Source organism: Jaculus jaculus, chromosome 19, assembly GCF_020740685.1.
Source record: "Jaculus jaculus isolate mJacJac1 chromosome 19, mJacJac1.mat.Y.cur, whole genome shotgun sequence".
NCBI lineage: Eukaryota > Metazoa > Chordata > Mammalia > Rodentia > Dipodidae > Jaculus > Jaculus jaculus.
In genome coordinates this window covers 19642384-19657601 of record NC_059120.1, presented here as the reverse complement: position 1 = coordinate 19657601, position 15218 = coordinate 19642384, and the positions used below count along the sequence as shown (strand labels likewise).

The following is a 15218-nucleotide window of genomic DNA, read 5'->3' as shown; positions in this document are numbered from 1 at the left end:
AGGTATATTGCACAGGAAAAAAATGAAATCTTTGGGCGAAACTTCTGCCCATTTGGCTGCAATTGAGAGATTACAATCATTAAGAATGGGCCAGTTGACCTGCATTGACACGACCAGAAGAATGTAGACTTTTTTTGTGTGTGTGTGAGGAATAAAAACATTTTATCTGTGTATTCAGAATCACACACAAGTTACCTTTACAGTTCAATTTACTATATATAGAAATCATTTGGGTTTTATATTTTCACTTAAATTTTGAACTGAGATTACACTATTATATAAAAAAGATTTTACATTAATTATTGTTGAACATACCAAATTGAAATACATAGGTTTAAATTTTAAATTTATGGCAAACAAGTCTTCAAATACAATACAGGCATTTTTTTTTTTTTTTGTGGTTTTTTGAGGTAGGGTCTCACTCTGGTCCAGGCTGACCTGGAATTAACTCTGTAGTCTCAGGGTGGCCTTGAACTCATGGCAATCCTCCTACCTCTGCCTCCCAAGTGCTGGGATTAAAGGCATGCACCACCATGCCCGGCAATACAGGCATTTTTTAAAAGTTACCATATCATCCACATGTGACATTTGCAATTCTGGGCTGTTTTACATACAATAGCTCTCCTATATAAATGGCGAAATTAAAATGGCCATGAAACTCAAGCCTGCATAGTCACCAAGCTTAGGACTCAACGTTCTACCACTGTTAAAAAGGTTTGGCATTTCTGGACCACAATGGACAATACTGAAAAGGACTTTTTGAAGGGGCCTGAATGCTGAAGGAGTGTTCTGTTCTTCAAAATCTGCTTTAATCCCCACTGGATTAACAAATTGGCACCCCACCTGTTACTATGGAGTATAAGATATGCAGGAAAGAGAGGGTCATTGAGTTTGCAACATGGTCTTGTGTTTTGGAAATGGCCATGGGCAGTGTGTAGCATTTTGCTGAGTTGCCTGAATGGAGACCCGATGGAGCCATGAGGATGAACTGTGGGTTGCAGTGGAGACCCAATGGAGATGCCTCGGCCATGAGGTGGCTGATAAGGAAAGCAGAATTACTGGACTTGGAGATTTGTCACTGACTAGAGTTGTTGGACTTGGAGCTACAGAGTTTGATGTTTGCCCTGGTTGTTTTAAATCTTGTATTGGTTGTACATTTCTTTGCTATGCCCAATGCCATCTTTTGCAGTGTTGAGTGTTTATTCTGTGCCATTATGATTTTTTTTTTTGGAGAGTTTTTGGTATTATGGCTCAGTTAAAAGATTTCAGACTATGGGAATGGTTGAACATCATTAGGATTGATTAAAAACTATGGGGATGTTTAAAGTTGGACTGAATGCATTGCATTTTATATCAGGATCGTTATCAGTTTATGGGGGCAAGGGGCGGAATGTAGTTGTTTGATTGATTAAATTTAGGTGTTCTGAATGCTAGGTTCCCAGCTGATGCAGATTTGGGAATTGAATACCCCTAGAAGTAGTGTATTGTGTGGGCAGGCTTATGGGTATTATAGCCAGTGTCCCCTTGATCGTGTTTGGTACACTCTCCTGTTGCTACTGTCCACCTGACATTGGCAAGGAGGTGATGTCCACCCTCTGCTCCTGTTTTCCCTGCCATCATGGAGCTTCCCCTCATGTCTATAAGCCAAAATAAACATTTTTTCCCCACAGGCTCCTCTTAGTCAGGTGTTTCCTGCCAGCAATGTGAACCTGACCGCAACAGTAAGGTAGCCATTTTTATGATATTAGTTCTTCTAATTTATGAGCATGAGAAATATTTCCATCTCCTCATGTTTTTCTCAATTTCTTTCTTTAGTATTTTAATGTTTTTATGTGGAGGTCTTTTACTTTTTGGCTAGGGATATTCCAAGATATACATATATATTTGTATTTTTTTTTCAAGGTAGGATCTCACTGTAGCTCAGGCTGACCTTGAGTTCACTTTGTAGTCCCAGGCTGACCTTGAATTCATGGTGATCCTTCTACCTCTGCCTCCTGAGTGCGGGAATTAAAGGTTTATGCCACCACACTGGGCAAGATATTTAATTTTTTGTTCTGTTACACATGGACTATTTGCCTAATTTCTTTCTCTTTGTCATTGGCATATGTAAAGGCTACTGATTTTTTTCTTTATTTTTTGAGGAATTCCCTAGGTAGTTTCAGCGTGGTCTTGAACTCTTGGTGATCCTTCTGCCTCTGCCTCCCAAGTGCTAGGATTAAAGGCATACACCACCATATCCGACTAAGGCTACTGATTTTGGGGTGTTGATTTTATATCCTGCCACTTTGCTGAGTTTTGTCAGCCCTGGTTTTATAGTGGAGGGTTTCTGGTCACTTATATATAGAATCATGCTATCTGTCAATAAGGCTACTTTGACTTTTGCTTTCCAACTTGTAACCCTTTTACTTCTCTTATTGTTGGAGCTATGACTTGAAGTGGAGAAAATAGACACCCGTGTGTTATTCTAGTTTTTTTGGAATAATATGGGCTTAGGTCTATTACTTACAGCCCTTATTTTGTTGTGATATAATCTCTCCATCCTTAGCATTTACAGTGTTTTAAAAATTACTTTTTAATATTTTATTTATTTGAGAGAGAGAGAAAGAAAGAAAGAGGCAGAAAGAACAAGAGAAAGAATGGGTATGCCAGGGCCTCTAGCCACTGCAAATAAATTCCAGATGCATGTGCCACCTTGTGTATCTGGTTTACGTGGGTCCTAAAGAATCAAACCTGGGTCCTCAGTCTTCACAGTCCAGCTCCTTAACCACTAAGCCATTTCTCCAGCCTTTTTATCAGTATGTGTGTGTATACCCAAATATACATACATCTATGCATACATTCATATACATGCATACATACACACAATTTTTTTTTTTAATTTTCTGGTTTTTCAAGGTAGAGTCTCACTGTAGCCCAGGCTGACCTGGAACTATGTAATCTCAGGCTGGGCTTGTATCCACAGCATTCCTCCTACTTCTGCTTCCCAAGTGCTGTGGTTAAAAGTGTGTACCACCACACTCAGCGTCAAATATATTTTTTAATATTTTGTTTATTTATTTAGAGAGAGGCAGATAGAATTTCAAGTGTTTTAATCACGAAGGAATGTTGTATTTTGCAAAAGGTCTTTTTCTGCATCTATTGAAATGATGATGTGATTCCTGTCCTTAAGTCTATTTATGTGATGTATTACATTTATTGATTTCTGTATTACATTTATTGATTTCTGTATATTGAGCAATCCTTGCATCCTGGGATAAAACCTACTTGATCAAGGTGGATGATACTTTTTTTTTTCTAGGTAGTATCTCTCTCTAGCCCAAGCTGACCTGGAATTCACTATTTAGTCTCAGGGTGGCCTCAAAGTCAAGGTGATCCTCCTACCTCAGCTTCCCGAGTGCTGGGATTCAAAACATGCTCCATCTTGTCCAATTGGATGATACTTTTGGTGTGTTCATTGATTGGTCTGCAAGAATTTATTGAGAATTTTTGTACCTAAGTTTATCAGAAATAATTGATATATAATTTTCTTACTGTGTCTTTCTCTGTCTGGTTTTGGTGTTTGTGTAATTCTGGCTTCCTGGAAAAAGTGAGCATTCCCTTCTTTTCAGTTGTGTGAAATAACTTGAGAAGAAGTGTTTTCTTGATAAAAATTGGCTTTGGACCTAGACTTTTTGAGTTTAGGTCTGGTTGGTCACTAGAGTCAAGAAATTGGTCCATTTCTTCCAGATTTCCCAATTTTGTGGAATGTACATTTCTGAAATATGTCCTAATGATTCAATTTCATTGGTATGTGTTGTAACACCTCCTTTTTCATCCCTATTCTTTTTTTTTTTTTTTTTTTTTTTTTTTTTTTGTTTTTTGAGGTGGAATCTCTCTTGAGCCCAGGCTGACCTAGAACTCACTATGTCATCTCCGGCTTGCCTTGAACGCACAGCAGTCCTCCAACCCCTCCCTGCAAGTATTGGGATTAAAGGCATGCTCCATTTCACCCGGCTCTCATCTCTTTTCTTTTTTCCCCTGCTTTTGCAAATGCCTTAACCACTAAGGCATCTTCTTAGTTTTAGATATATAATTTTTTTTTAAAGAGAAGTAGGGAGCCAGGTGTGGTGGCACATGCCTTTAATCCCAACACTGAGGAGACATTTTGTGTCTGGAAGAGACCATTGCAAGCAGTCCTACTTTTCCTTTGGCTCTTAGATTCTTCCTACTGCCTGTTCCACAGTGGAACCTAAGCCTTGCATGATGTGATAGAGATGTTTCAGTTCTGAATACTCCACTGTCACGTCTCAGTACTATGGTGACTTTTTTTTTTCTCTTTTGAAGTAGGGTCTCACTCTAGCTTGTGCTGACCTGGAGTTCAGTATGCAGTTTCAGGCTGGCCTCAAACTTGTAGTAATCCTTCTGTTTCTGCCTCTGGAGTGCTGGGATTAAAGGCTCACACCACATGGTGACTTTTGAGTCACTGCAGTGGTCACTGCCAGTTGAAAAGAGAAGCTTCTCTAACCGAAATTGAGAGTACCATTATTGTATGGGCTTTGTAGGCAAACGTCTTAACTGCTAAGCCATCCCTTCAGCCCTCTGTCTGTTATTTTTGAGTCTGGATTGTTCTTGGTTTTCCATCTTCAGATGGATTGTTAATGTAGACTTTTAGAGGTATAAACTTTGCTCTTAAAAATTTGTCAGGTTGGAGAGATGGCTCAGCAGTTAAGGCACTTGCCTGCAGAGCCTAATGACCCAGGTTCGATTCCCTAGTACCCATATAATGCCAGATGCACACAGTAGTGCATGTTTCTGGAGTTCATTTACAGTGGCTAGAGGTCCTGGTGCACCCATTCTCTCTGTCTCTGCTTGCAAATAAATTAAAAAAAAATAGAAATTTGTGTCCTATAAGTTTTGGAATTTTTTAAAGATTTATTTATTTCTTTATAAGAGAGAGAGAGAGGGAGGGAGGGAAGGAGACACACACAGAGAGAATGGACGTGCCAGGGCCTCCAGTCACTGTATACGAACTCCAGACGCGTGCACCACCATGTGCATCTGGAATCAAACCTGGGTTTTTAGGCTTTGCAGGTATGCACCTTAACCAGCAAACCATCTCTTCAGCCCTGTACGTTGTGTTTTTATTATCACTCAGTTCTGGAAAGGTTTTTATTTCTACCGTGACCCAGTCATTTTTCAGTACTGTATTGTTCAGTCTCCAGGAATTAATGTATTTTTCCATTGTTTCTCTTGCTGATTTCTAGTTTTATTGTATTGTAGTCACATATAATGTGTCATTTTTCTGGTATTTATGGAATCTTGCTTTATGTCTTAATCTATCAATTGATCTATTTTAGAGAAAGTTCAATGAACTGCTAATATAAATGTGTATTCTGTAGAGTTTGGTTGGTATGTTCTCTAGATGTTGCCTGTTTGATCTATGTTCTCTGGTTTAGTTTCATTATTTCTCTTTTTTCTGTTTAGATGATCTGTGTATTGACTCATTGTTGTGTTGATTTATTTCTGATTTAATATCGAACATATTTTGCTTTGTAAAGTTTGGTGCATTTGCTTTTGGTGCATCTAAGTTTATAATTATAATATTCTCATGTTGGATTGTCCCTTTAATGAGCATAAAGTGGCCTTTATCTCTTTCAATTTCTTTTGGTTTAAAGTCTTACTTTGTCTGATATTAATATAGCCAAACCTGCTTTTTCTATTTCCATTTCTTTGGGATATCTTTTTCAATCTTTTCACACAAAAGTAGTTTTCATAGTAAGGTAGGTATCTTAAAGACAGAGAATGGAAGGAACCAGATTTCTGATGTAGCCTGTTAACTTGTGTGTTTTTTTTTTTTTTTAATTGGAGAGTTGAGTTCATTGATGTTCAGAGTTTTAATTGAGAGGTATGAGTTAATCCCTCTCAAGTTGAAGACTGTGGAGTTTCATGTTTTCTTGATCTTTATTTGCTTTCATGTCTGTTTTAGTTGTTTTTCCTAGATTAGTGCTTTTTTCCCCCCAGAGCCTCTTGAGTTTGTTCCTTCTTTGGTGTGAAGTAGTCCATCTGGTATTCTTCATAGGGCTGGCTTCATGCTCATATTTCCGTTAAGCCATCTTTTGGCATCTAAAGCTTTTCCCCTCCTATGAAGGATAATGTTTGCTAGGTATGGTAGTTTGGGTTGGCAACTTTGATGTTTCAAAATTTGAAATACTCCATTCTAAGCCTTTCTGACTTTCAGGGTTTTCATTAAAAAGTTAGATTAAGTCTCATGGGCTTACCTTTGTAAATGATGAGCTCTTTTTCTCTTGCAGTTTTAGTATTTGGTCTTTGTTTTCTTTGTCTGGTGTTTTAACTATAACATGGTGTAGGGAATTTCTTCTCTTTTCTTGTGTATTTCATATTCCATGTGCCTCCTGTACCCGTTGTCCAACTGATGTTGGCCAGGAGGTGGTTTCCACCCTCTGCTCATGCCATCATTTTCCCTTGCCATCTTGTAGCTTCTCCTTGAGTCTGTAAACCAAAATTAACCTTTCCCCACAAGCTCCTCTCAGTCTTGTGTTTTCTGTTAGTAATATGAACCTGACTGCAACATTTATGTTCCGTTATACTTAAAACAAACAAACAAAAACTTGTCATTAATTTTGGACTCCTGATCTCCTTTTTCTGTCTTGTCATCCAGCTCTGATAGTTTGTCCTCCACATGGTCTATTTTGTGCTGAGGCCTTTTAGATGAGTTAATTCGTTTTTGTTATCCATTAGGGTTTTTGTTTTGTTTTATTTATTTATTTATTTATTTGGTTTTTCAAGATCGGGTCTTACTCTAGTCCAGGCTGACCTGGAATTCATGATATAGTCTCAGGGTGGCCTTGAACTTATGGTGACCCTCCTACATCCCCCTCCTGAAAGCTGGGATTAAAGGTGTGCACCACCATGCCCCATTCATTAGTTTTTTTAAAAAATATTATTTATTTATTTATTAGAACGGCGGGAGGGGGGGGTGGGTGTGCCAGGAACTCCAGCTACTGCAGCTGAATTCCAGATGCATGCACCCTCTTATGCATCTGGCTTACGTGGGTCCTGGAGAGTCGAAATGGGATCCTTTTGGCTTTGTAGGCAAATGCCTTAACTGCTAAGCCATTTCTCCAGCCCCATCATTAGGTTTTTTTTTTTTCTTTCTAGCATTTCTATCTCCTAATTTCATTTCTTGATTTGACTTTCTTACTGTTTTTTAGATTTCATTCCAGTATTTGATAATGTCCTCACTGAGTTCTTTCCACTGTCTGTTGAATTCTCTTATTTTTTGATTATATTCTATTTTATTCAGCAATTTATAGTGGACTTTAAAAAATTTATTTTGAGAGAGAGGGAAAGTAAGAATGGCGCACCAGGGCCTTCCGCCTCTGCGAACTCCAGACACATGTGCCCCCATCTGCACATGTGCGACATCACGGGCTTATGTCACCGTGTATCTGGGTTATGTGGGACCTGGAGATTCGAACATGAGTTCTTAGGCTTTGAAGGCAAGTGCCTTAACTGGTATGCCCTGTAGTACATTTAAAAAATTTGAGAGAGAGTGAGAGAGAAAGAAGCAGATAGAGAGAGAATAGGCACACTGTGTCCTCTAGCTATTGCAAATGGACTCCAGATACATGCACCACCTTGTGCATCTGGCTTATGTGGGTACTAGGGAACTGAACCTACGTACTTAGGCTTCACAGGCAAGCTCCTTACTGCTAAGCCATTTCTCCAGCCCCTATAGTGGACTTGCAGTGTTGTTACTTTGATTCAGTTTGCAACAAATTTTCAGTGTGAAGTTCTGGGCAAGTAGAAGTTGATTGACATTGTCTAGACACTTCAGGAAAATTGAAGTCTGTAGTTATTCAGTATGGTCCCCCAAATCACATCAACACCCTTGAAGAAATGTATCACCTTCTCAGAAGTACAAATTTGCAGTGTAACCCTCCAGAGTCACAGCGGGGTGGGGGTGGGGTGGCACCACCTGTGCTCTGAACTCTCACCGTCACAGTCTCACCTGCTGACATCACTTGTCACCTTCCCCAACCCTCTTCTGCTTAAAACTTAAAAAATAAAAAATATTTTAAAGCCGGGCGTGGTGGCTCATGCCTTTAATCCCAGCACTCGGGAGGCAGAGGTAGGAGGGAGGATCACTGAGTTTGAGGCCACCCTGAGACTCCATAGTGAATTCCAGGTCAGCCTGGGCCAGAGTGAGACCCTACCTTGAAAAACCAAAAAATAAAAAATAAAATAAAAAATGAATACATAGGTTATATGCAAAGATTATGGTCTTGACTGTGTTTAAAATTTTTGCAGGGTTTTAGAACAAATTCCCCACAAATACTGAGGACTTACTACTTAATTTAAATAGTGCCATTGCTGTACTATTTAAATCAGTGAAAAAATATATAAAGATATTAAAGAGAATCAGAATTTTTTGTTTTTTCATATATATATATATATGTATATATATACACATACATATATACATACATATATATATATATATATATATTTATTTATTTATTTATTTATATCAGGGAGATAAAGAGAGAAAGAAAGAGACAATGGGTTTGCCAGGGCCTCCAGTCACTGCAAACCAACTCCAGATGTCTGCGCCCCCTTGTGCAGCTGGCTTATGTGGGTTCTGGCGATTTGAACTGAGATCCTTTGGCTTTGCAGGCAAATGCCTTAAACGCTAAGCCATCTCTCCAGACCCACAGAATTTTTTTTTTATCGAATAAATTATTGTTGCTCATAAGAAAGCACATAGCAGTAGTTTCCTAACTGTTAAACTGGTGTTGCATTAGTTGAACACTTTTTCAGGTATTTTATCAAGAAGATGAATTGATTTATAGTTTTTAATTTAAAAAAATAATATATTGTAGAGGTTGTTTGCCTACTGAAACAAGGACTTAATGATGGTGTTTATATGTATTCTACAGGTTTGACTTAATTTCGGATGAGATTGTTCTTGAAGCGAGATGTTAATAAGACAAAATTTAGGTAAGTAGACACTCTTTGTTAAATGTTACATATTATGAAAAGTTTGTTTTAGAAATATGACTGCAAGTCTGGAATAAAAAAAATTTTATTTTTTATTTTTTGGTTTTGGTTTTGCAAGGTAGGGTCTCACTCTGGCCCAGGCTGACCTGAAATTAACTATCAAGTCTCAGGGTGGCCTTGAACTCACAGCAATCCTCCTACCTCTGCCTTATGAGTGCTGGGATTAAAGGCATGTGCCACCATACCTAGCAAGAATCAAAGAATCTTAATAAAATTTTTTTAAAAAATGTTTTGGGAGAGAGAATGGCCATGTTAGGGCCTTTCAGCCTCTGTGAATGAACTCCAGACATGTGCACACCCTTGTGCATGTGCAACATTGCACACTTGCATCACTGTGTGCCTGGCTATGTGGGAACTGGGGATTCACACATGTGTTCTTTGGCTTTGCAGGCAAGTGCCTTAACCACTAAGCCACCTCTCTAGCTCGTTATAAAAAATTTAACATAAAGAATTAACTTTTTTATAAACTTGGATCAGTGCTTTAATAGAGAAAAATAACAACCATCAAATTGTGTGGCTTAATTCTCACTTTTCCACCCGTTTTTGAAGTTATTTAAAGCAAGTAAGTGACTAATGAATATTGTAGTATGTTAGAAAATCAGCTTGATGTTGTTTTATCACTTAACTGAATTCTCCAAGTTTAGTACAAGATGTGATGGGTTGCTTTGTTGTCCTTTTTTTTTGAGCACTGAATAAATATCCTTTTAATAGTTACATACATACTACATACATACAACTTTTGGCTTTAATTAGCAGTCCTTTTTTACTGGATTTTACTTGGTGCTTTTTCTGGTTTTGCACTGGTAGTCTGAGTTCTTATTTTCTTTGGACTCTTATGTGGTTCCAAAATAATCATTTCTTCTTCTTCACTGAGTGTTTTCCTTATTTGGTGCTCTATGAGTAGTCTTTGCTTTCAGGCATTATTATTATTCTTATGATTATTACTTTAAAAGTTTTAACTTTTTTATTTATTTCATAGAGAGTGAGGGAGGTAGAGAAAGAAGGAAAGAGGCAGGTAGCAATTGGGCATCCCAAAGCCTTCAGCTGCTGCAAATGAAATCCAGATGCATGTGCCATCTTGTGCATCTGGCTTATGTGGGTACTAGGGAATTGAACCTGGGTCCTTGGCTTTGCAGACAAGTGCCTTAGTGCTAAGCCAACTCTTCCACCCTTTTTTTTTTAAATTTTAATTTTTCCTTTTATTTATTTATTTTTTGGTTTTTTGAGGTAGGGTCTCACTCTGGTCCAGGTTGACCTGGAATTAAATATGTAGCCTCAGGGTGGCCTCGAACTCATTGTGATTCTCCTACTTTTGCATCCTGAGTGCTGGGATTAAAGGCATGCGCCACCACGCCCGGCTACTTTTTCTTTTGATGTAGGGTCTCATTCTGGAGAACTGGAGAACTGGAAAACTGAAACTCACTGTGTAGCTCCAGGCTGGCCTGAAACTCATGCTGTTCATCCTACCTCAGCTCCCAGTGCTGAGATGAATGGCATGTGCCACCATGCCTGGCTCATGCATTTTATTTTGTTATTTGCTAACAAAATTTTCCAAGTTGTAGCTTTTTTTTGTTAGTACAGTGTTTATAACTGGAAAATTTTTTTTTTAGTGTTTGGGGATAGGGCTAATAGTGAGCTACTTGATTTTTTTGTATGAATATTTTGCTTTTATGACATTTGTTATAAAGATCCCTTGCGTGCTTATCTTCTGAAGTGCAGAATAAGCTTACGCGTACATTGAGGCCATAGGGAGTTTGGCTATTAGTTGACTATTTTGTCCTGATCACTTACAGGCTTGATGTGGCTTCTGCGTGGCACTGGTTTGGGTTTTTTGAAATTACTCTACAGTAGTTGTAGGTGCATCTTTCTTTGTGTTGTACGATGATTTACATTTGTTAATGTGCAATATTTAAAATATAGAACTTGGTGACTGTATATTCATGTGAACCACCACCTATCTAGATCAAGGTATAGAAAATTTAATTATTTCATAAACTTGGATATGCTTTTCAAACTTTATTTCCACTGAGGTAAGCATCTTTAAAGGTGAAGTTAAGCTGTCTTGGACTCTGTATGCCTATGTCAGAATCTGTACTAGCTGAGTTTCATCCATGCTGTGAGTGTACCAATAGTTCTTATATTTTTTTTTATCACTGGATAAAATTTTCTTATGTGAATATGTCATTTATAATTTATATTTTCAGCCTTTATTTGTTTTTTTTTTTTGTTTGTTTGTTTTTTTGAGGGAGGGTCTTGCTCTAGCTCCAGCCTACCTGGTATTCACTTTGTAGTCCCAGGGTGGCCCTGAACTCCCAGTGATCCTCCTTCAGCCTCCCAAGTGCTAGGATTAAAGGTGTGCACCAACATGCCCAGCAGAGGGATGGGTGGAGAAAATATGGACATACCTGGTCCTCTAGCTGCTACAAAACCACTACAGACTCATGGGCCACTTCGTTGATTACTATAGCTCAAAGTGTAATGTTATTATTACATATGTGTGACATAAACAACATGCTTTCTTACAGATTGAAATAGTTTAAAAATTTAAAGCATTTTGGGCTGGAGAGATGGGTCAACCATTAAAGGCACTTGTAATGCCTGATAGCCTCGGTTCGATTCTCCAGTACCTGCATAAAGCCAGATGCACAAAGTGGCGTGTGAGCCTGGAGTTCAGTTGCAGTGGTAAGAGGCCCTGGTATATCCATTCTCTTACTCTCTGTCTGTCTTTCTGCCTATCTTTCCCTTTCTCACATAAATAAATAAATAAAATTTAAATAATCAAAAGCATTTTGACAAGTTTTTGTTGGAATACTGGCTGGCTCCAGTAGTCATGTTAGATTTTATGCCTGATGGTCGACTGCCTTCCAGCAGGTCCTGAGCAGAAGAGCACTTTCTCAGGGGGTCGGTTGGCTGCTTCCTCCCTGTACGTCCTTCCAGAGAGGCAGAGGTGCCCCATTTTACACTGTTGCTTCTTTCTTCCTACAAGGATTTTTGTTTGGTGTTTAGATTGTTGCTAAACATCGAAACTTGATTATCTTGTTTCATTCTAGATGCAGACTGTTTTTCTAAAGTTATTGAAGTATTCAGAAATTTAACTTTGAGACATCCACTTCATTTATTTTAATCTCTACAAGATTTTAGAGTAGCTACATCTCAGTTTCAAATTTGTGTTCTTCATTTGAGTTAGGCCCTGAAGTAAGAATACTATTTTGATGGACTTAGAAAAAAAATGGGCAGAGTATAAACTAAAGTTTTAAGTTTAATTTTTAGAAGTTGTTTTATTTGTGTGTGTGTATTCCTGTATGCATGACATGTGCAGCTCAGTGGACAGCTTGTAGGTGTCTTTGCTCTTTGATTCAGGGATTCTGGGTGCAGCAAATGAACTTGACTCTCCTTTCTGACTCCTTTACAGTCTGGTAGATCTGCGAGCTTTGGTTCTCCTGGCTCCTTATCCCATTGTTGTAGGTGGGTTATGATCACAGATGCATGCGCCAATTTGGTTATGTTAGGTTATTATGTTAGGTGCTGGGGAATTGAGCCCTGGCTGGCAGACTTTGCAAGGAAGTGTATTTAGCTGTTGAGTCATCCCTCTATCCTTTCAAGAATTATTTATCAAGCTGTTGAATTTAATTGTATTCATGTTGCCAAACATGCTGATATTTTTTAATTTGCTTTTTGTGTTTTTAAAAAAATGTTTACTTATTGGGGGGCCGGGGCACAGATAGATAGCAAATGGGTGCACCAGGGCCTTAGGCGATTGCATATGAGCTTCAGACACATGCACCATTTTGTGCATCTGCCTTATGTGGGTATTAGGGAATTGAATCTGACCCTTTGACTTTTCAGGTAAGTGTCTTAACTGCTAAGCCACATCTCCAGCCCTAAAAAAAAATACATGTATTTATTTATTTGCAAGCAAAGAGGGGCCATGGAGAGAGGGAGGGAGAAGGAGAGATAGGGCATGCCAGGGCCTCCTGTTGCTGCAGATGAACTCCATGTAGTTAAGTGTGGGAAATGAACCAAGCCTGGCAGGTTCTGCAGGCACATATCTTAACTGCTGAGCCATCTCTCTAGCCCTCTCTGTGCTTTTGGATGAAATGTCCTGTAGATATCTGTTAGTTCCATTCCTTTTATGACCTTATTTAGTCCTGTTACCTCTCTGTTTATTTTTTCCCGGGATGACCTGTCAATTGATGAGAGTGGGGTGTTGAAGTCACCCACTACCATTGTGTTTGGTGTTATCTGTGACCTTAGTTCTAATAGCGTTTGTTTGATGATTTTGGGGGCCCCCATGTTAGGTGCATATATGTTTAGGATTGTAATGTCCTCCTGTTGGAGTGTGCCCTTAATCAATATAAAGTGACCTTCCTTATCTTTCTTGACTAACATTTGACTGAAGTCTACCTTGTCAGATATTAGGATAGCAACCCCTGCTTGTTTTCTAGGTCCATTTGCTTGAAAGACCATTTTCCAACCTTTCACCCTAAGATAGTCCATCCTTTGTAGAAAGGTGGGTTTCTTGGAGGCAGCAAATTGAAGGATCCCGCGAATTTATGCCTTTTGGTTGGGGCATTGAGGCCATTGATATTAAGAGATAATATTGAAAGGTGTGTATTCATTTTTGCCATTTTTTTTGGTAGTTCTTCCAGTTTTACCTTTGCTCTCTTGTGTTAACTAGTATTTGAGTATTGTTTGTTTTTTCCCAGTTCCTTAAATGTGTGCTTTTCTTTCTCTTCAGCATGGAGGATTCTTTCAAGTATTTTCTGTAGAGATGGTTTTGTCTTCAAATACTCCTTTAGCTTGCTTTTGTCGTGGAATGTCCATGTTTCTTCATCTATTTGAATGGATAGCTTTGCAGGATAAAGTAACCTTGGTTGACAGTTTAAAGTTTGTGTTGAGTAATCTGCTGTAATCCTGATAGGCTTGCCTTTGTAGGTAACTTGATTTTTCTCTCTGACTGCTTTCAATATTTTTTCTTTGGTTTGTATGTTTGGTAGTTTGATTATAATATGGCGAGGAGAGGTTCTTTCCAGGTTTTGTCTGGCTGGTGTTCTAAAGGATTCCTGTATCTGCATTGGCACCTCTTTCCCAATTTGGGGGAAGTTTTATTCTGTGATTTTGTTGAAGATGCCTACTATGCCTCTGGAGTGAAATTCTTCTCCTTCTACTATGCCCTGAATTGTTATGTTTGATCTTTTCATGGTGTCCCGAATATCTTGAAATTCCCACTCATACTTTTCTATTAGTTTGTCTTTCTCTCTGTTGGACTGTATTAGATCTGCCACCTGGTCTTCTAGCTTAGATATTCTGTCCTCTCCTTCATCCATTCTACTGGTGAGATTTTCTGCAGAGTTTTTTATTTCATTAACTGTGTTCTTCATTGCTAGTAATTCTGACTTATTTTTCTTTATTATTTCTATTTCCTTATTTATGACTAGTATTGACCTCTTTATTTTGTTAAATTGGTATCCTATGTTTTCTTTGATTCCTTTGATTTCCTCTTTGACTTCTTTGAACATATTTATAATCATTCTTTTGAAATCTTTCTCAGGCATTTCCTCTAACTCGTTCTCACTGGAGGTCATTTCTGATATATTAATACTTTTTGGTGGGTTTATATTGTCTTGATTTTGGTGTTTCTTGTGTTATAATGTATATATTTTTGAATCCTGGATTATTTAATGATTGGATTTTCTAGTTAGCTGGGTATTATTAGATGTATCAGACAATCTGATGTTACATAACTTCAGGGTAGAAGCTTAAGGCGTTAGGTGTGGCTCTCAAGACTCAGAGTATTTATCCACGAGTAGGTATTATGACAACTCTGTCCCTTAGGGTGTGTGGTGCCCCACCCACACCCTTAATCCTGACAATAAGGAGGTTAAGATTTCTGATCTGTTGAGGGTTCCAAGTCAGCTTGTGACCAGGTGAGACCCTTCTCTTGTGTAATCCCAGTTACCTCCGCTCCTGCTTGGGTCCTGCTGTCGGTTCAAGTTGGCATGGCCAGGTCCCAGGACCGCTGCTCTGTTCACTGGAGCTGGGCACTGGCAGTGGGGGAGGGGAGGCTGCCGATGCTGCTCTAGTTCTGTTGCCGTTCCTGTGTTCTTCTACCTTGTGATCTGCTCCTCCGTTGTTCACTGCTGCTCTCCCTTCACGTT

General features: G+C 38.7%; 1 protein-coding gene across 8 annotated transcripts in view; it reads left to right on the top strand.

Annotated features, from left to right (window-relative positions):
• Nucleotides 1-15218, top strand: part of Znf644 (zinc finger protein 644) — a 108631-nt gene that overhangs the window by 37005 nt on the left and 56408 nt on the right. For all 8 annotated transcript variants that reach the window (XM_045138084.1, XM_045138083.1, XM_045138089.1 and 5 more), the window contains one exon: nucleotides 8940-9000. In XM_045138084.1, the coding sequence (XP_044994019.1) occupies nucleotides 8957-9000 (44 nt within the window). In that variant the 5' untranslated portion in view covers nucleotides 8940-8956. The remainder of the gene's footprint in view (nucleotides 1-8939; nucleotides 9001-15218) is intronic.